We start from the raw sequence: 20,784 nt of genomic DNA, 5'->3' as shown, positions 1-20,784 counted from the left end.
ATACATATATATACGCACACATATATATAGCTTTCTCACAAATGGATGTACACTTTAGTAATATAGTTTAGTCTCTTTTTTCCTTTTTTGCATATGAATGCCAGGTCGTGATGTTGTTCAAGCAATCCTTCCATCTTGGCCTCCTGCCTAGCTGGGACCACAAACATGCACCTCCATGCCTAGCTAATTTTTTGGTATTGTTTGTAGAAATGGAGCTTTTCCACGTTGGCCAGGCTGATCTCCAACTCCTGGGCTCAAGCGATCCTCCCACCTTGCTGTTCCAAAGTGCTGGGATTACAGGTGTGACCCACCGTGCTCCGCCATCTTACTTATTTCATGCTCTATAAAAATACTACTACCGGGCCGGGCACGGTGGCTCATGACTGTAATCCCAGCACTTTGGGAGGCCAAGGCAGGTGGGTCATGAGGTCAGGAGATCTAGATCATACTGGCCAACATAGTGAAACCCCATCTCTACTAAAATACAAAAAAATTAGGGTGGGCACAGTGGCTCACACCTGTAATCCCAGCACTTCGGGAGGCCGAGGTGGGCGAATCATGAGATAAGGAATTCAAGACCAGCCTGGCCAACATGGTGAAACCCTGCCTCTACTAAAAATTTAGCTGGGCGTGGTGGTGGGCTCCTGTAATCCCAGCTACTCAGGAGGCTGAGCCAGGAGAATCACTAGAACCGGGGAGGCAGAGGTTGCAGTAAGCCGAGATTACGCCACTGCAGTCCAGTCCAGGCAACGGAGTGAGACTCTGTTTCAAAAAAAAAAAAGAATTAGCCAGGCATGGTGGCTTGCACCTGTAGTTCCAGCTACTCAGTAGGCTTAGGCAGGGGAATCGCTTGAACCCAGGAGGCAGAGATTGCAGTGAGATGAGATCACGCCACTACACTCTAGCCTGGTAACAGAGCAACACTCTGCCAAAAAAAAACCCAAAAAACAGTCTATTGGCCAGGCGCAGTGGCTCACACCTGTAATTCTAGCATTTTGGGAGGCTGAGGCAGGTGGATCACCTGAGGCCAATAGTTCAAGATCAGTCTGGCTAACATGGGGAAATACTGTCTTTACGAAAAATACAAAAAAATTAGCCAGGCATGGTAGCAGGCGCCTGTAATCCCAACTACTTGGGAAGCTGAGGCAGGAGAATCGCTTGAAACCAGGAGGCAGAGGTTGCAGTGAACTGAGATCACAGGACCACACTCACTTTGGCAACACAAATACTAACATTGTAACGATACAGAGATTAGCATGCCCCCTGCACAAGGATGACACGCACATTCATGAAGCCTTCCATGTTTTTGTAAATCAAAAAAATAAATAGGGTGGGCAAAGTTGCTAACACCTGTAATCCCAGCACTTTGGGAGGCTAAAGTGGGAGGATCACTTGACCTCAGGAGTTTGAGACCAGCCTGGGCAACATAGCAAGATGTCATCTCTATCAAAAGAAAATTAGGCCAGGTGGGATGGCTCATGCCTGTAATCCCAACACTTTGGGAGGCCGAGGTGGGCAGATCACCTGAGGTCAGGAATTCGAGGCTAGCCTGGCCAACATGCTGAAAACCTGTCTCTGTTAAAAACACAAAAATTAGCCAGGCATGGTGGTGTGCGCCTGTAATAAGCTACTTGGGAGGCTGAGGTAGGAGAATTGCTTCGAGAGGTGGAGGTTGTAGTGAGTCGAGATTGTGCCATTGCACTCCAGCCTGGGTGACAAGAGTCAAACTCTATCTCAAAAAAAAAAAAAAAAAAAAGGGCCAGGCGCAGTGGCTTATGCCTGTAATACCACCCCTTTGGGAGACCATGGCCAGCAGATCACCTGAAGTTGGGAGTTTGAGACCAGCCTGACCCACATGGAGAAATATTGTCTCCACTAAAATACAAAATTAGCCGGGTGTGGTGGCGCATGCCTGTATTCCCAGCTACTCGGGAGGCTGAGGCAGGAGAATCACTTGAACCCAGAGGTGGAGGTTATGGCGAGCTGAGTTCGCACCTTTGCACTCCAGCCTGGGCAACAACAGCAAAACCCTGTCTCAAAAAAAAAAATGTAGTCCCAGATACTGAGGAGGCAGAGGTGGGATAATTGCTTGAACTCTGGAGTTTGAGGCTGCAGTGAGCTACGATTGCACCACTGCCCTCCAGCCTGGTAGGCAGAGTGAGAGCCTCGGAGGCAGAGTGAGACCCTGTCTCCAAAAATAAAAATTAGGCTGGGTGCTTGGCTCATGCCTGTAATCCCAGCACTTTGAGAGACCAAGGCAGGTGGATCACTTGAGGTCAGGAGTTTGAGACCAGCCTAGCCAACATGGTGAAACCCTGTCTCTACTAAAAATACAAAAATTATCTGGGCATGGTGGCACACATCTGTAATCCCAGCTACTCGGAGGCTAAGGTGGGAGGATCACTTGAGCCTGGGAGGTTGAAGCTGCAGTGAGTCAAGATTGCACCACTGTGCTCCAGCCTGGGCCACAGAGCCAGACCTTGTCTCAATAAATCAATAAATAAAATCATATTATATGTAGCCTTCTAGCACTGTTTACTTGTTTTTTCACTCACTATTATATTTCCAGGATTTAGCCATATTGTTGCATGTGGCTGCAGTTCACGTTTTCACTGGAGGGTAAATGCTACTGAGTGAATATACCAAACATATAATACTTCGTCTATTCTCCTGTTGATACATTTATGAATTGCTTTTTTTTTTTTTGCTATTATAAACATTGTTGCTGTGAACATTATTGTATTTCTGTCTTGTGTATGTGCAAGAGTTTCTCTAAGGTATATACCTAGGAGTGAGACTGCTAGGTTGTGAGGTATAAGAAAAATCAACTTTGGCCTGGCGCTGCAGCTCACGCCCCTAATCCCAGCACTCTGGAGACTGAGGTAAGCAGATCACTTGCAGTCAGGAGTTCAAGATTAGCCTGGCCAACATGACGAAAACCCATCTCTACTAAAAATACAAAAAAATTAGCTGCACATGGTGGCACATACCTGTAATCCCAGCTACTTGGAGGCTGAGGCACGAGAAGCCCTTGAACTTGGAGGCAGAGGTTGCAGTGAGCTGAGATCACAACACTACACTCCAGCCTAGGTGACACAGCAAGATCCTGTCTAAAAAAAAAATCAACTTTGAAAGAGAATGCCAAATTGTTTTCAGTTTTCACCAATTTTTAAAATTTGTATTTATTTATTTATTTATTTTTGAGATAAGAGTTTCACTGTGTCGCCTAGGCTGGAGTGCAGTGGCACAATCTTGGTTCACCGAAACCTCCACCTCCTGGGTTCAAGCAATTCTGCCTCAGACTCCTGAGTAGGTGGGATTACAGGCATGTTCCACCATGCCTGGCTAATTTTTGTATTTTTAATAGAGATAGGGTTTTGCCATGTTGGCCAGGCTGGTCTCGAACTCCTGAGCTCAGGTGATCTGCCCACTTCAGCCTCCCAAAGTGCTGGGATTACAGGTGGATTACACTGTGCCTGACCAGTTTTCATCAATATTTGAATACTAATTGATCCACATTCTCCCCAGCACTTGTATTTTGAGACTTCTTAATTTTTGCCAATCTAGTGGGTATACAATAGTATTTCCATGTGGACTCTTCTGGCATTTCTCTGATTACTAGTGCAGTTGAGCATCTTTTTATATATTTATTAGCCTTTTTAATTTCCTCTTCTGGGAAATGCCTGCTCATTTAAGTTGTTCGTGTTTTTCTTATTGATTTGTAGGTTTTTTTTGTTTTGTTTTGCTTTTTTTTTTTGAGATGGAGTTTTGCTCTGTCACCCAGGCTGGAGTGCAATAGCATGGTCTCAGCTCACTGAAACCTCCATCTCCTGGGTTCAAGCGATTCTCCTGCCTCTTAGCCTCCCAAGTAGCTGGGACTACAGCATGCACCACCATGCCTGGCTAATTTTGTATTTTCAGTAGAGATGGGGTTTTGCCATGTTGGCCAGGCTGGTCTCCAGCTCCTGATATCAGGTGATCCACCCGCCTTGGCCTACCAAAGTGCTGGGATTACAGGCGTGAGCACCATAGCCGGTCAAATTTGTAGTTTTTTATATATTCTGGATGCTAATATTTTGCCAGTTATATATGTTGCAAATATCTGCTCTTTTTAAAGGTATTTGTGATCTTCATTTATTTTTTTCTTGATATATTTTAATTATCAGAAGTTCTTAATTTTAATATGACTATATTTATCAACCTCTTATTTTGTGACTATGCTTTTTGTATGTTGAATTCATTTATTTTATTTTTATTGGTTTTTTTTTTGAGAAGTCTCTGTTGCCTGGGCTAGAGTTCAGTGGTGCAATCTCAGCTCACTGCAACCTTCACCTCCTGGGTTCAGGCGATTCTCTTGCCTCAGCCTCCCAAGTAGCTGGGATTACAGTCTCACGGCACCAAGTCCAGATAACTTTTTTGTATTTTTGGTAGGGACAGGGTTTCGCCATGTTGGCCAGGCTGGTCTCGAATTCCTGACCTCAAGTGATCTGCCCACCTTGACCTCCCAAAGTGCTGGGATTACAGGCATGTGCCACCTTGCCCAGACTGTTTTTTTTTGTTTGTTTTGTTTCGTTGTCGTCGTTGTTTTTGACATGGAGTCTTGCTCTGTTGCCAGGCTGGAGTTCAGTGGTGCGATCTCGGCTCACTGTAACCTCTGCCTCCCAGCTTTGAGTGATTCCCCTGCCTCAGCCTCCCGAGTAGCTGGGACTATATAGGCTGGCACCACCACGGTTGGCTAACTTCTTGTATTTCAGTAGAGACAGGGCTTCACCACGTTGGCCAGGTTGGTCTCAATTTCCCGACGTCAGGTGATCTGCCTGCCTTGGCCTCCTCCCAAAGTGCTGGGATTACAGGCATGAGCCACCGTGCCCGGCTCTGTTTTTTTCCTTTATTAAAATACTGAGTTTCATTTCACATGTATATTTTTGTCTTCCTACCACTTCCATGTCTGACCACTGCTACTACTATGTCCTATCATAACATTCCATACATACTTAAAACCAAGCAAAGGGTGGAGTTCCATCTTTAAAAACTAAACAGGCATTTTGGACAACACATTCCTGGCAATGGAACCTGAACAACATTTACCAAACACGGTAGGGGAACTTCTTACTCTGCATTATAAAAAGGACAGCCAGGGCCAGGCGCGGTGGCCCACACCTGTAATCCCAGCACTTTGGGAGGCTGAGGCGGGCAGATCATGAGGTCAAGAGATTGAGACCATCCTGGCCAATATGGTGAAACCCCATCTCTACTAAAAACACAAAAATTATCTGGGCATGGTGGCGTGCGCCTGTAGTCCCAGCTACTTGGGAGGCTGAGGCAGGAGAATTGCCTGAACCCAGGAGGCGGAGGTTGCAGTGAGCCGAGATTGTGCCACTGCACTCCAGCCTGGCGCCTGGCGACAGAACAGGACACTGTCTCAAAAAAAAAAAAAAAAAAAAAAAAGGCCAGGTGTGGTGGCTCACACCTATAATCCAAGCACTTCGGAGGCCAAGGTGGGTGGATCACCTGAGGTCGGGAGTTCAAGACCAGCCTGACCAACATGGTGAAACCCCGTCTTAAAAAAAAAAAAAAAAAAGCCAGATATCAACGGTTATAGAAACGAAATAAGAAGGAGTTGTTTTTTTTTTTTTCTCGCAGCCCCAGCTGTTGCAAGGATGGAAAATTTTTAACAAACTTTTTAAGCTTTTTTTTTTTTTTGGCAATGGAGTCTTGCTCTGTCACCCAGGCTGGAGTGCAGTGGCGTGATCTTAGCTCACTGTAACCTCTGCCTCGCGGGTTCAAGCAATTCTCCCGCTTCAGCCTCCTGAGTAGCTGGGATTACAGGCATGCACCACCACACTTGGCTAATTTTTGTATTTTTAGTACAGATAGGGTTTCACCATCTTGACCACGCTGGTGTTGAATTCCTGTCCTCAGGCGATCCGCCCACCTTGGCCTCCCAAAGTTCCGGGATTATAGGCATGAGCCACGCGCCCAGCCAAACTGTTTTCTTTTATTTTTTATTTTTTATTTTGAGACAGAGTCTCGCTCTATTACCAGGCCGGAGTGCAGTGGCGAGATCCCGGCTCACTGCAACTTCCGTTTTCCGGTTTCAAGCAATTCTCCTGCCTCAGCCTCCCTAGTAGGTGGGACCACAGGCACGCACCACCATGCCCGGCTAATTTTTGTATTTTTAGTAGAGACCGGGGTTTCACCATGTTGGCCAGGATGGTCTGGATCTCTTGACCTCGTGATCTGCCCGCCTCAGCCTCCCAAAGTGCTGGGATTACAGGCGTGAGCCACCGCGCCCGGCCTGTTTTCTTAAAGAGACTTCCTCCACTGCCAGTGATCTTGAATAGCTTCCTGGTCAGTCATCTGGAAGCAATTCTTCACAGAACTGATGAACTTAGCTTCCATTTTGGGACGAGAACCACCTTTTTCTATGCTTCCTTGCATTTTTGCTTTAATATCTTCTACAGAACTAGATCCTTTTGGTGTGTTAAAGAGTTTTTTTTTTTTTTTTTTTGATTCTTGTCTTTTTTTTTTTTGTTTTTTTTTTTGAGACGGAGTTTCGCTCTTGTTACCCAGGCTGGAGTGCAATGGCGCGATCTCGTCTCACCGCAACCTCCGCCTCCTGGGTTCAGGCAATTCTCCTGCCTCAGCCTCCTGAGTAGCTGGGATTACAGGCATGCGCCACCATGCCCAGCTAATTTTCTGTATTTTGAGTAGAGACGGGGTTTCACCATGTTAACCAGGATGGTCTCGATCTTTTGACCTCGTGATCCATCCGCCTCGGCCTCCCAAAGTGCTGGAATTACAGGCTTGAGCCACCACTCTCGGCAGGATTCTTGTCTTTTTGATCTTGGTGTTGATGGTTTTGAGTCTTCTCCATTATGATTTGACTTTTTTTTTTTTTTTTTTTGAGACAGAGTCTCACTTTGTCACCTGGGCTGGAGTGCAGTGGCTTGATCTTGGCTTACTGCAACCTCCGCCTCCCAGGTTCAAGTGATTCTCTTGCCTCAGCCTCCTGAGTGGCTAGGATTACAGGTGCCTGCCACTACACCTAGCTAATTTTTTGTATTTTTAGTAGAGACAGGGTTTCACCATGTTGGCCAGGCTGGTCTCGAACTCCTGGCCTCATGATTTGCCCACCTTGACCTTTCAAAGTGCTGGAATTACAGGCGTGAGCTACCATGGCCAGCCCTGATTTGAGTTTTGTGCATTTTTGGCTGGAGTATCTCATATAGATTTCTTCACTGGCACTTTTTCTTCAGTTTCCTCATAATCAGAATCATCATCATCTTCTTCTTCATCATCTTCCTCATCAGCAGCAAGTTTAACGTTTTTCTGTGGAAATTTGCTACCACCTCTAGGGGCAGATCACTTTCCAGATATACTTAAGAATTTCACATCCTCCTCCTCTTCATTTTCTGACTCTGCATCTTCTTCCACAGCTACTAAGTGCTGTCCACTAATATGCACTAGCCCTGAACCACACTTCAACCAGAGGACCACTGGTGGTGTTATTTCAAAGTCCCCAGGGAAACTGTTGGCTGCACAGACACTTTCAAAGTTGCTAGTGTTACTTTAATTGAACTGCCTTCCTAAGTCATTGCCTCTGCTTCAACAATGTGCAATTCATCCTTTGCACCAGCCCCTAAACTGACCATTCTTAAAGATAACTGGTGCTCATTTTAATCATTACCCACCTTAAAGTGATAATCTTTGTTGGCCTTTAGTTAACAACCCAAAAGACAGTTCTGGGGCCTCAGGCGGCTTATGTACATGTCTGTTTAATCTTCTATGGGGTAGTGACACACTCTTAGGCGAGAGAGAAGGCTCGGACATAAACAACTACTAGTCCAGAGAACAGCCACGCAGGACGGAATCACACCAGGGCAGCTTTCTTTCTTTCTTTCCCTTTCTTTTCTGTTTTTTTTTTTTTTTTTTTTTTTTTTTTTTTTTTGAGATAGAGACTTGGTTTGTTGTTGCCAGGCGCCAGGTTGGAGTGCAGTGGCGCAATCTCAGCTCACTGCAACCTCCACCTCCCGGGTTCAAGCAATTCTCCTGCCTCAGCCTCCCGAGTAGCTGGGACTACAGGCACACGCCACCACACCCAGCTAATTTTTATATATTTTTAGTAGAGACGAGGTTTCACCATGTTGGCCAGGATGATCTCAATATCTTGACCTCGTGATCCGCCCGCCTCGGCCTCCCAAAGTGCTGGGATTACAGGCGTGAGCCACCATGCCTGGCCTCATCCTCTCTTTCTTCCTTCCTTTCTTTTTCTTTTCTTTCTTTTTTTTTCTTTCTTTCTTTCCTTTCTTTTTCTTTCCTTCCTTCTTTTTCTTTTCTTTCTTTCCCTTTCTCTCTCTCCCTCCCTCCCTCTCTCTCTCTCTTTCAAGACAGAGTCTCACTCTGTAGCCCAAGCTGTAGTGCAGTGGTTTGATCTCTGCTCACTGCAACCTCCGCCCCGCCAAGTTCAAGTGATTCTCCTGCCTCAGCCTCCCAAGTAGCTGGGTTTACAAGCATGCACTGCCACGCCCAGCTGATTTTTGTATTTTCAGTAGAGACAGGGTTTCACTATCTTGGCCAGGCTGGTTTTGAACTCCTGACCACGTGATCCACATGCCTTGGCCTCCCAAAGTGCTAGGATTACAGCTGTGAGCCATCATACCTGGCCTGCCTTCTTTTTCCTTTTGAGATAGGATCTCATTGTCTCAAAAAAGGAATGGCGTAGGCCGGGTGTAATCACAGCACTTTGGGAAGGCCAAGGTGGGAGGATCACTTTAGGCCAGGAGTTCAAGACCGGCCTAGCCAACATAGCCAAACCCAGTCTCTATTAAAAATACAAAAATTATCCAGGTGTGGTGTGATATGCCTGTAATCCCAGCTACTTAGGAGGCTGAGGCAGGAGAATTGCTTGAACCCGAGAGGCGGAGGTTGCAGTGGGCTGAGATCATGCCACTGGACTCTAGCCTGGGTCACAGAACAAGACTCTGTCTCAGAAAACACATCCAGTATGTCCCCATCACAGGGCCTTTGCACTGGTAGTTTGCTCTGCCTGTGAAATTTCCATAGAAATCCATCCAACTTACTCCTTGTCACCTTGTTGGGGAGGCCCTCCTTAGGACCTTAAATAACAAATGTCTCCTGCATTCCCCATGCCCCTTACATTGGTTTTGTTTTTCTTCCTATTTATCACCTTGTAACTACTTATTTAAGGCCTGAGTTCTACCACAAGAATATGAGCAGCAAGAGGGCGTGGATTTTGCTTGCCTCTCCAGGAGCTGCAATAATAATAGATACCTTTTGACTCAATGACGAATATTTTATTTTATTTTATTATTTATTTATTTATTTATTTTGAGACGGCATTTCACTCTTGTTACCCAGGCTGGAGTGCAATGGCGCAATCTCAGCTCACCGCAACCTCCGCCTCCTGGGTTCAGGCTATTCTCCTGCCTCAGTCTCCTGAGCAGCTGGGATTACAGGCACGCGCCACCATGCCCAGCTAATTTTCTGTATTTTGAGTAGAGACGGGGTTTCACCATGTTGACCAGGATGGTCTCGATCTCTTGACCTCGTGATCCACCCGCCTCCGCCTCCCAAAGTGCTGGGATTACAGGCGTGAGCCACCGCGCCCGGCTGATGAATATTTTATTACATGTCTGATTCCTTGGATGTCAGTCAGCTTTTCTAGCTTTATTTCAGTGTATCTATTCTATAATTAGCATGAAAAACACAGCACCTGGCACATACCCTTGTATATAACTGCCACTTAGTAACGAATGAATGAATGTTACCTCCAGGACTTTGCTCATGTTTACTTAGTTCCCCGTCTTCTTCTTGGGACACCTTTATTTTTCTTCCCACTTTCCCTTCTTCTTTTCTCATTTCTACTCCTTTTTCTTATCTTTTTCACGTTTCCTCCTGCTCCTCCTCTTCTCTCTCTAACCCTACTTCTTTAGTCCATTCTCTCTCCTGTCTTTCTCCAAACTCTCTTTTTCTCCTTGCTCATCGTTCTCGCATGTTCTCCCCTTACTCCTCTTTCTCCTACAGAATTATAAAACATCAGAACCCACATTGGCCTTACATCTAATCTCTCTTGGCAGATATGGAACAGGAGATACCACAAAGTGTCATGATTTGCTTTAAGGTCACAGCTAGTTTAAGGCCAAATCAGGACTAAATCTCAGGTTATCTCTTTGTCCTCTCTTCTCTTTCTTTCCTTTCTGCTTTTTTTCCCACTTCTCTTTCTTTTTTTAAATTTTATTTGTTTATTTTTGAGATGGAGTCTTGCTCTGTTGCCCAGGCTGGAGTGCAATGGCACAATCTTGATTCACTGCAACCTCTGCGTCCTGGGTTTATGAGATTCTCCCGTTTCAGCCTTCCAAGTAGCTAGGACTACAGGTATGCGCCACCACACCTGACTAATTTTTGTATTTTTAGTAGAGACGGGGTTTTACCATGTTGGCCAGGCTCGTCTCAAACTCAAGAACTCAAGTGATCCACCCGCCTTGATCTCCCCCATGCCCGACTCTCTCTCTCTCTTTTTTTTTTTTTTGAGAAGGATTCTCCTCTCTGTCGCCCAGGCCAGAGTGCGGAGGCACGATCTCAGTTCATTGCAACCTCCATCCCCTACCTCCCAGGTTTAAGCAATTCTCTTGTCTCAGCCTCCCAAGTAATGGGGATTACAAGGGCCTGCCACCACACTCCACTAATTTTTTTTTTTATTTTTTTTTTAGTAGAGATGGGGCTTCACCGCATTGGCCAGTCTGGTCTCAAACTCCTGGCCTTAAGTGATCCGCCCACCTCAGCCTCCCAAAGTGCTGAGATTACAGGCGTGAGCCACCACACTCAACCCCCCTCTCTGTCTTAACACAGTGTTGGAATCAGACAAACTTGCATTTGGATGGATCTCGGTTCCATCACAGACTGGTAACCTTCAACAAACTATTTAAATTGTGTGTTCCTCAGTGTCCTCACAGGTGAACTGAGACACTAATATGCACCTCATAGGGTTGCAAAGATCAAATAAAAATTTGAACAATCCAGGCTGCAGTGAGCTGTGATTGCATTACTGCAGTCCAGCCTGGGCAACAGAGTGAACCCATGCCTAAAACAAAACGAAGTAAAAAAATCAACAAATAAAACACTTGGCGCATAATAGAACAAATATGGGTTATTTTATCCTTCTTTCATTTCACATGTTTTTCCCTTCTCTCTTTAAAAATGATAAGCTTGGACCCCGTCTCTACTAAAAACACAAAATTTAGCCAGGCGTGGTTGCCTATGCCTGTAATATCAGCTACTCGGGAGGCTGAGGCAGGAGAATCGCTTGAGCCCCAGAGGTGGAGGTTGCAGTGAGCCGAGATTGCACCATTGCCCTCTAGCCTGGATGTCAAGAGCAAAATCCCAGCAAAAAAAAAAAAAAAAAGAAAAAGAAAAAGAAAGAGAACAAAGAAGATAAGCTTGGGGCAGGGAGAGGTGGCCACTAAATAAATAAATAAATAAATAAGTTTGGACTCATTAATTCCTTGGTTCCTTCAAACTTTGAATATTTTATTATGCCTTTGATTCCTTCTCCTCACTTTTACATTTCACGTTTTCCATTCATTTCTTTTTCTCCTCTTTCTCCTTTGTTTTTCCTTTTTGTTTCTGCTTACTTTCTAAACTCTGCGTCTGCAGTTCCTTTAGCCCTAACAGACTACAAGTCCTATTTCTCTTCATCTTTCTCTTTTTAACTTTCTCATCTTTTCATTACTTATAAGTTTCTTAATTTTCCTGGGTCTCAGTTTTTCCATCTGGAAAGTGGAGATAATTACTAGATTGTTGTATCAGATGAATTAAGTAATGCTCATAGCTTAACACAAAGGCCAAGATGTCATTAACTTTACCCTCATTTGACCTTCTGCCAGCCTGCTGTGAAATATAAAACACTATAGAAATGTTAGTTGTTTTTGTTTTTATAAAAGTATCATGTTGAAATAGAAAGATGGTTTTGAGTTGGAAAAGTTCCAGACAAATCTTTGAATTTTTATGAGCCTCATTTTCCTTTTCTGTAAAATGAGAATAACATAGTCTTTTCCTCCCCAAGAAATTAAGAGTCCATATACTGAAAGCATCATTCTACAAGTATTAATATATATGTATGTAATCATGGTAGAGGGTGTCCTGAAGTCACACTGGAAACATTTGTGAAGGTTCAACGGAATAAAATTTTAAAAGATATCTGACCAATGGTAAGCACTCAATAAATGTTACCTATTATTATTTCTTTTACCTTTCTCACTTCTTTTCTCCTGCTCTTCAAAAAAGTGAGTGGATGAACCCCACTTAGGCGATCTCTGCTGCTAAACTTCTATTATTACTGTTTGCTTCCTCTCTTTCCCTTATTCCCCCATCCCGTTTTTTTCCTCTTCTTCACTCCATTACAGCTTTTCTCTTGTCTCAGGCACCCAGTGCAGTCCTGATCTCCAGCTCCCCAGCGGCTAAGAACAGACACAGAGTTAGCCGGGACCAGGGACCCGCCGGAGACGTCCTCATTTAGTGGCTAGCGCTCCTCCACTAATAAAGTTTTATTGAAACAAAGTAGAAAAAAAGAGGCCCGTCATTCTTCCCCCAGCGACCAATCGGAGAGTAGAATGCCTGCGTCCCGCACTAAAGCTTCAGCGGTCAGAAAGCGGGGGCGGGGCATGTCCTGCCGAAACTTGCGTCGTTAGAGCGGAAGTACGGCCGGAAGCCCGCCATAGAGTTTAGTGGCCAGAGCGACTCTGCAGGGAGGTGGCAGGAAAGGCTTGGAACAGCTGCCGGAGGTGACTGAGCGGCGGCCCCGCCCGGTGCGCTGGAGGTCGAAGCTTCCAGGTAGCAGCCCGCAGAGTCTGACCCAGGGTACGACGAAGCAGTCGGCCGGAGCCCGCGGTCTCTGGGCGGTGTCTTTAAGGGAGGGGGTGGAGCCACCTGTAAGCTTCGTTGGGGGTGAGGTCACGTGGTTATGGCACGTGCGGGACAGGAGTGGAGAGCTGAGGCAGCGTCGTCGTTAGGGTGGACACCATGCGACACCCCTTTCTCCGTTGCAACCTGTGTTTTGGGGTTCAGTGGGGTGCATGTGGTGGGGCTTGGGGTTAGGCCCGGGGGGATGACTTTAGGATTCCTAGATCAGAATTCTAGACCGCTGCATATCTGATTACTCATGCAGAACTGACTTCGTGCCTTTACAATCCAGTCCCTTGGCCCTGTGCTTCCCATCCTACCAGCGATCAGGGACCTCTAGCTTCACGTCCTCTTTCATTACAGCTCTGGACATCCTGAGCCCAGGTCCCCCCAGCTCAGTGCAGTCATGAGTGCGGAAGTGAAGGTGACAGGGCAGAACCAGGAGCAGTTTCTGCTCCTAGCCAAGTCGGCCAAGGGGGCAGCGCTGGCCACACTCATCCATCAGGTGCTGGAGGCCCCTGGTGTCTACGTGTTTGGAGAACTACTGGACATGCCCAATGTTAGAGAGGTGGGTTGCCGGCCAGAATAGCCCACAGAGAAGCGTGGGCAAAGGTTTGAATTAGAGAATGGGTGGGCAGGGCTCATTTTGTAATCCCATAACCATTCAGTTGAACAAGTAAACAGTGTTGATTAAATGCCAACTTGCAAAAGTAACCAGTAAATAAGCAAACCAGTTTCCCTTTGGAGATGAGGGATCTGTAAAGCCCAATATTTTTCATTTTAAGCAAAAGAGCATGTTGTTCAGAATGGGAGACCTGATTTCCAGCTGGTCTTCACCAGTGTTACAGCTCTTGCCATGTCACCTTGATCAGGTCACTTTTGTTTTAGGGCCTAAGCTTTCTCTTTTATAAATAGGGACAATACTGCCCCTCACTGTTATTGTGGAAATAAAGTGAGATTATGGGAAAGTGCAAAGTCTGTACAAGTGGAGAGTGAACACGTTAAATTAGCATGCCCTGTTCTTCCCTGTGTGCAGCATATGCTAATCTATTCAAGGTAGCTAAGGGAGAATGTGTCTTTTTCCCAAAGACACATGGCAAACTGCTAGGAACACAGCAGAGAGAACCATTCACACAAAAGTGGCAGTTAAGAATTTACAGTCAAGCCAGGCGCGTTGGCTCACACCTGTAATCCCAGCACTTTGGGAGGCAGAGGCGGGTGGATCACGAGGTCAAGAGATCGAGACCATCCTGGTCAACATGGTGAAACCCCGTCTCTACTAAAAATACAAAAAATTAGCTGGGCATGGTGGCGCGTGCCTGTAATCCCAGCTACTCAGGAGGCTGAGGCAGGAGAATTGCCTGAACCCAGGAGGTGGAGGTTGCAGTGAGCCAAGATCGCGCCATTGCACTCCAGCCTGGGTAACAAGAGTGAACTCCGTCTCAAAAAAAAAAAAGAATTTACAGTCAAAGGAGTCCTGACATGCTATGACAGTGGTATGTGGGTAAAGTGAGCTAAGTTATTTAGGGCCTGTGGTTTAACCTTTTGACTCACTCTGTGGTATGGAGAAAACTGGCTGACTTCCCTGCAGTGGAACTAAAGAGTATCAATGAAGGTGATGAAAAAGAAGCCCTTGGCTGGCTGCAGTGGCTCACACCTGTAATCCCAGCACTTTGGGAGGCTAAGGTGGGTGGATGACCTGAGGTCAGGAGTTGAAGACCATCCTGGCCAAGATGGTGAAACCATGTCTCTACTAAAAACATGAAAATTAGCCAGGCACAGTGGCAGGCACCTGTAATTCCAGCTATTTGGGAGGCTGAGGCAGGAGAATTGCTTGAACCCAGCAGGTGGAGGTTGCGGTGAGCCGAGATCGTGCCATTGCACTCCAGCCTGGGCAACAGAGTGAGACTCTGTCTCAAAAATAAACAACAGAAAAAAGCACATGTATCCCAGAACTTAAAGTATAATAAAAACAAACAAAAATCAGCTGGGCGTGGTGGTGCGCAACTACATTCTCAGCTACTTGGGAGGCTGAGATAGGAGAATCACTTGAACCTGGGAGGTGGAGGTTGCAGTGAGTAGATACGGCACCACTGCACTCCAGCCTGGTAGACATAGCGAGACTCAATCTCAAAAAAAAAAAAAAAGGAAAAGTAGCAGTTATTGAGTGGCTATTTACTACCCTTCTTATGGTCTGGGAGTACAAGAAAAGTACAAGGCATGGAGGTAACCCTTCTGAAGCTTACATTCCAGTTGAAGAGATAAGATGAATGAATATAAATCTAAATTACTAATTTAGCAAGTATTTCTTTTTTTTCTTTTTCTTTTTTTTGAGACTGAGTCTTGCTCTGTCACACAGGCTGGAGTGCAGTGGCACGATCTCGGCTCACTACAGCCTCTGCCTCCCAGGTTCAAGCAATTCTCTGCCTCAGCCTCCTGAGTAGCTGGGATTATAGACACCTGCCACCATGCCCAGCTAATTTTTGTATTTTTAGTAGAGACAGGGTTTCACCATGTTGGCTAGCCTGGTCCCGAACTCCTGACTTCATGATCCACCCGCCTTGGTCTCCCAAAGTGCTGGGATTACAGGTGTGAGCCACTGCGCCCTGGCCACAAGTATTTCTTCAGAGCCAATTACTGGATAGCTCTGTGTGATACCAGACACTGGGTCTATAACCTTGAAAGATATTCTTAGGTAGCAACCTTCTGCAGGAATTGATTGATTTAGTGCCAGAATGAGGCTGAGTGCAGTGGCTCAAGCCTGTAATCCCAGCACTTTGGGAGGCCAAGGCAGGTGGATCACCTGAGGTCAGGAGTTTGAGACCAGGCTGGCCAACATGGTGAAACCCTGTCTCTACTAAAAATACAAAAATTAGCCCAGCACAATGGCTCATGCCTATAATCCCAGCACTTTGGGAGGCCGAGGTGGTTGGATCACCTGAGGTCGGGAGTTTGAGACCAGCCTGGCCAACATGGTGAAACCATGTCTCTACCAAAAACACAAACATTAGCCGGGTGTGGTGGTGGGTGCATGTAATCCCAGCTACTCAGGAGGCTGAGACAGGAGAATCACTTGAACTCAGGAGGCAGAGGTTGCAGTGAGTCGAGATTGCACCATTGCACTCCAGCCTGGGTGACAGAGCAAGACTCTTGACTCAAAAAAAAAACAAAAACAAAAACAAAAATTAGCTGGGTGTGGTGGTGCACACCTGTAATCCCACCTGTTTGGGAGGCTGAGGCACAAGAGTGGCTGGAACCTGGGAGATGGAGGTTGTAGTCAGCCGAGATCGTGCTACTGCACTCCAGTCCAGCCTGGGCAACAGAGCGAGACTGTCTCAAAAAAAAAAAAAAAAAAAAAGGTGCCAGAATGAGTGATTGGTGATAGGAAGAGAGGAGAGAGGAGATCTGAGCGGACTAGACTGGGTGATGCAAGATAGTGTCCTGGTCAGGTGGGCTGTGCAGCTTTCAGAGATGAGTGAGGCTGAGGCAGGAGTCTGGTGAATTGGGGAGTACTACAGACTGCCCAAAGATATTCACATTTAGAAATATCAAACACTCTCAGGGCCAGACAACACAACTTGCAGTGTCTGGTGTGTGTGTCTGTTGGACTCTGAAAACTGAATGTCCTCAACTCTGAATTTAGGGTGGGAATTGGATGGCATATGGAGCAAGAGAGCATTGTGGATTGGGAGAATAGTGTAAACAAAGGCCTGCAGGTGGAAATGAGCCCATCCTGTGGGGAGAGTGATGAGAGAGGCAGAGAACTCCTTTTGGTGAGCCAGGACAGTTAACACTGGCCGGGAATGATAGGGCCAGAAAGTGGCGTTCAAAACATTGTAAGGCTGGGAGGGTGGAGAGGGAAGACTTCCTATCACTTCCTCTTTTTCCTCATTCTCACAGCTGGCTGAGAGTGACTTTGCCTCCACCTTCCGGCTGCTCACAGTGTTTGCTTATGGGACATACGCTGACTACTTAGGTAACCAGAGGGGTTGGTGCTCTGGAGTAATGGAAATAGAAGGGCAATTTCTGTAGGGACTCGGAAGAAATTTCTGGGATATCCCACTTAGATCCCACCTCCGGGTGCAGAGGATCAGGGTCAAGACCTGAATTGGCATGGAAAGTGGGAGGGGAGGGAGCAAGGGAAGGAGGCTAGGGCTTCCCACAAAACCACAATCAGGATTCCTTATACTTTGTCGTTTTTCCCTAGCTGAAGCCCGGAATCTTCCCCCGCTAACAGAGGCACAGAAGAATAAGCTTCGACACCTATCAGTTGTCACCCTGGCTGCTAAAGTAAAGGTGAGTGGCAGTCCCCTAGTCTAGAGCATCCTTTCGTATATCCCTGGGAGTCTGCACCAGGACAGCTCTTGTGTGGACTGTGGCTATTTCCTGCCCTCCCCTCCTCCAAGGTCTGTATATAAACTCCATTAGCAACTGTTTAGGCTGAATATTGTCCTTAGTTTTCTGTCTTTTTCTTTTGCAATCAACTTAAGTTCTAAATAAACATCTTTTGTGTTTTTGGTCAGAATGGCAACTAGCATGTTGTTCAGCAATACCATCCTCCCCACTTCATCAAGCCCTGTGCGGACACAGCCTCCAGGCTGGAAACCGGGCTCTCTCCTGATGACTTGCTAGGCTTCTCTTTGTTCGAATAAGAAATATATATCCCAGAAGTATCTCTCTATTCCCATTAGGCTGGTTTTTGTCCAGTATCGCCACCCACCTCCCCCGCCTGCCCAGTATGCGGCCTCGCAATTGTTACTTGACTCTCAGTTGTCCTCAGGATTTATTTTAAACCAGGCTCTCTATTGAGAGATACCTCCAAAGGAATGCCTGTGCCAAGTAGGCAGAGTATAAATGATAAACAGTAACTCCAGACCTCTCTCACTACTGCTTCCTCCCCTATGTCCAGCTGATCTTGACTAAGGACTGGGTGACACCCTGAGCTTTGGCCAAAGGAGTGACACCCAGGCAGGTGTCATTTTTCTCCCTCTGTGGTGTGGGAGGGGTAAGGGTGGTAGGGGAGCATTTTGTATTTTATTTAAGAATGTCCTTCTAATGATGCTGTTTTTGAAGTGGGAGTACTTTTATTTATTTTGCTTTAGAACCAGCCTCTTAGAGGAAGTGATTTAGGAATGGGAGTGGAGGGCAGGTGGGCTGGGGGAGGGGAAAAAGGAGGGAAGATTCTTGGAAGCCCTTTTCTACTGCGGAGCCTCACAAATCCTGGCCTGATCTCTGCGGCCCCAGTGTATCCCATATGCAGTGTTGCTGGAGGCTCTTGCCCTGCGTAACGTGCGGCAGCTGGAAGACCTTGTGATTGAGGCTGTGTATGCTGATGTGCTTCGTGGCTCCCTGGACCAGCGCAACCAGCGGCTGGAGGTTGACTACAGCATTGGGCGGGACATCCAGCGCCAGGACCTCAGTGCCATTGCCCGAACCCTGCAGGAGTGGTGAGAACCATATCCTGGTGCTGTCCCCTTCCTTCTCACTCTGAGAAAGAGAAAGGTGCTTCAGGGTGAGAAGGGGCAGGAGCTGGGCTGGTCTGCAGAGGTGGAACTCAGGGGGATGAAGGGAAATGAGTTCATCCCTCCAAAGGCTTCTGGGGAATGCAGGAGTAGGGAGGCCCTGGGAGGCGGCAGAAGTCAGTGTCCTTGATATAGTAATTAAGGGATGAAAAGGGAGTGGTACACTTGAGGGGATCCTAACCACTAAGGTTGTCGCCTTAGGCTAGATTCCAGCAGTCAGTCTATCACTACCATTGTCCACAGGCCATGGGCCTTTTCCTCTTCTCTTTTATTTTGTGTCTCTGTCTAACTTCAGGGTTTCTGTATTCATTAAGTCACCTCTTTTTCTCTTTAACATCTTCTACCCTATTTTATTTTCAGTTCCTACCACCATCTTGCATATCACTCCAGGCACTTCCTTATCCCTCTCTGACTGTGTCTATCTCACTGCTAGGAGCGTTGTCACAGATGGTTTCTAGGTGCCCTGGTGAGGGTTCCCAACTCAGACTCAAAATGCCAGAAGCTGTGTTCTGGCTCCGTTGCCCGGGTTAGAGTGCAGCAGCATGATCTTGACTCACTACAGCCTCCACTTCCTGGACTCAAGCCATCCTTCCGCCTCAGCCTCTTGAGTAGCTTGGGACTACAGGCTCATGCCACTGCATCTGGCTAGTTTTTGTATCTTTTTGTAGAGACAGAGTTTTGCCATATTGCTCAGGCTGGTCTTGAGTTTAAGCAGTCTGCCTGTCTCGGCCTCCCAAAATGCTGGGATTACGGGGGTGAGCCACTGCGCCCTGCGTTTAGGGTTCTTTTTGAGTCTGTTTTCTGTGAGTCTGTGATTGCAGATCTTGTGTGCTGACACTTTTCTTCTCCCCTGACTCCTGCAGGTGTGTGGGCTGTGAGGTTGTACTGTCAGGCATTGAAGAGCAGGTGAGCCGTGCCAACCAGCACAAGGAGCAGCAGCTGGGCCTGAAGCAGCAGATTGAGAGTGAGGTGAGCAGTCAGGGGAGCAGGTGGACCCAGGCTCCTCCAGCCTGGGCCACTTGTCCTTTGCAGAGGGGATTTGGACAGTGGTTGTAGCAAACAACAAAATGAGCAGGGTCTGGAAGTTTCTGGAACCTTCCTTGCTATCCCCATTCCTTTCATCCTGGTAGGTTGCCAACCTTAAAAAAACCATTAAAGTTACGACGGCAGCAGCAGCCGCAGCCACATCTCAGGACCCTGAGCAACACCTGACTGAGCTGAGGGAACCAGCTCCTGGCACCAACCAGCGCCAGCCCAGCAAGAAAGCCTCAAAGGGCAAGGGGTGAGCCAGGGTAGCAGGAACTGCTCACTTCTGGGGTGCCCTGCTTTTACCCCAGGGACCTGACTGTCCTCACTTCCTTCAGTTATTTGCATGGGAGTAGGGAGTCGGGGAGCCTTCAGAGGGGATTCCCTGCATTCTCTCTCTCTCTTTCTCTTCTTGCCAGGCTCCGAGGGAGCGCCAAGATTTGGTCCAAGTCGAATTGAAGGGACTGTCGTTTCCTCCCTGGGGATGTGGGGTCCCAGCTGCCTGCCTGCCTCTTAGGAGTCCTCAAAGAGCCTTCCTGTGCCCCTGGCCAGCTGATAATCCTAGGTTCATGATCCTTCACTTCCCCAACCCCAAACATAGATCACACCTTCTTCTAGGGAGGAGGCAAGTGCAGGTCGTGTTTTTGTTGGTACTTTTTGTTTTTGTGACTTTGTGTTTTCCGTTGCTCCCTGCTGCCGTGCCCTCTCCCCTATTTCTCCGATATTTCCTTAAGAGCTCAACATCTGTCCCTGTTCATTACATGTCATTGAGTAGGTGGGTAGCCCTGATGGGGTTTGCTCTGTCTCACGCATAACCCACAGGCGTTTTTTTCTACCATCCCAACCCTGCATGCCTGATCCCAAATTCCTACACCTTCCCCCCGACCCCCGCATTGAGCAGCCTCTGAAGAGCCATAGGGCCCCCACCTTTACTCGAACTCTGAGAATTTTGGGGCCCAGTGTGGCATTCCCAGAGTCACTGGACACGTTCATCATAAAATCCTGTCACACTACACTCATTTCTTTCCCTCTCTCTGCCCTTTGGGTCCTGGGAATGCTGCTGCTTCAACCCCAGAGCCTAAGAATGGCAGCTGTTTCTTAACATGTTGAGAGATGGTTCCTTCTTGGCCCTGGCCATCTCGGGAAGCTTGATGGCAGTCCTGGAAGGGTTTAATCTCCTTTTGTGAGTTTGATGGGGAAGGGAAGGGTATATAGATTGTATTTAAAAAAAAAAAAAAGGTATATATGCATATATCTATATATAACATGACACAGAAATAAATCTATGAAAAGTCTATCTACAAACTACCCTGAA

General features: G+C 46.9%; 1 protein-coding gene and 2 pseudogenes across 2 annotated transcripts; 2 read left to right on the top strand and 1 right to left on the bottom strand.

The window, feature by feature from the left end:
* Positions 1-1,208: 1,208 nt before the first annotated feature.
* Positions 1,209-1,308, top strand: LOC135275487 (U6 spliceosomal RNA; annotated as a pseudogene).
* Positions 1,309-6,306: 4,998 nt separating this feature from the next.
* LOC135275295 (nucleophosmin-like) lies at positions 6,307-7,613 on the bottom strand (annotated as a pseudogene).
* A 5,083-nt stretch (positions 7,614-12,696) lies between these two features.
* On the top strand, positions 12,697-20,784 carry COPS7A (COP9 signalosome subunit 7A). 2 transcript variants are annotated; one of them, XM_012472862.3, is made up of 8 exons: positions 12,697-12,879; positions 13,285-13,489; positions 16,822-16,897; positions 17,129-17,217; positions 18,166-18,368; positions 19,307-19,412; positions 19,574-19,725; positions 19,889-20,784. In XM_012472862.3, the coding sequence occupies exons 2-8, from the start codon at positions 13,328-13,330 to the stop codon at positions 19,926-19,928; spliced, it is 828 nt and encodes a 275-aa protein (XP_012328285.1). In that variant the 5' UTR covers positions 12,697-12,879; positions 13,285-13,327; the 3' UTR covers positions 19,929-20,784. The 2 variants fall into 2 exon arrangements, with proteins under 2 accessions (XP_012328285.1, XP_012328284.1); XM_012472861.3 differs by having other exon boundaries at positions 12,698-12,852.

Source organism: Aotus nancymaae, unplaced genomic scaffold (assembly GCF_030222135.1).
Source record: "Aotus nancymaae isolate 86718 unplaced genomic scaffold, 86718_ANA_hifiasm-v0.15.2.pri h1tg000016l, whole genome shotgun sequence".
Lineage (NCBI taxonomy): Eukaryota > Metazoa > Chordata > Mammalia > Primates > Aotidae > Aotus > Aotus nancymaae.
Note: the sequence above shows the minus strand (reverse complement) of the source record. Positions and strands in the feature narration are given on the sequence as shown.

Excerpts from the sequence above, each read along its gene's own strand:
- COPS7A (XM_012472862.3), top strand. The coding sequence starts at position 13,328 with ATGAGTGCGGAAGTGAAGGTGACAGGGCAGAACCAGGAGCAGTTTCTG. Across the intron at positions 13,490-16,821 it reads ACATGCCCAATGTTAGAGAG|CTGGCTGAGAGTGACTTTGC; the intron begins GTGGGTTGCCGG and ends TCATTCTCACAG. Across the intron at positions 19,413-19,573 it reads AGCAGCAGATTGAGAGTGAG|GTTGCCAACCTTAAAAAAAC; the intron begins GTGAGCAGTCAG and ends TCATCCTGGTAG.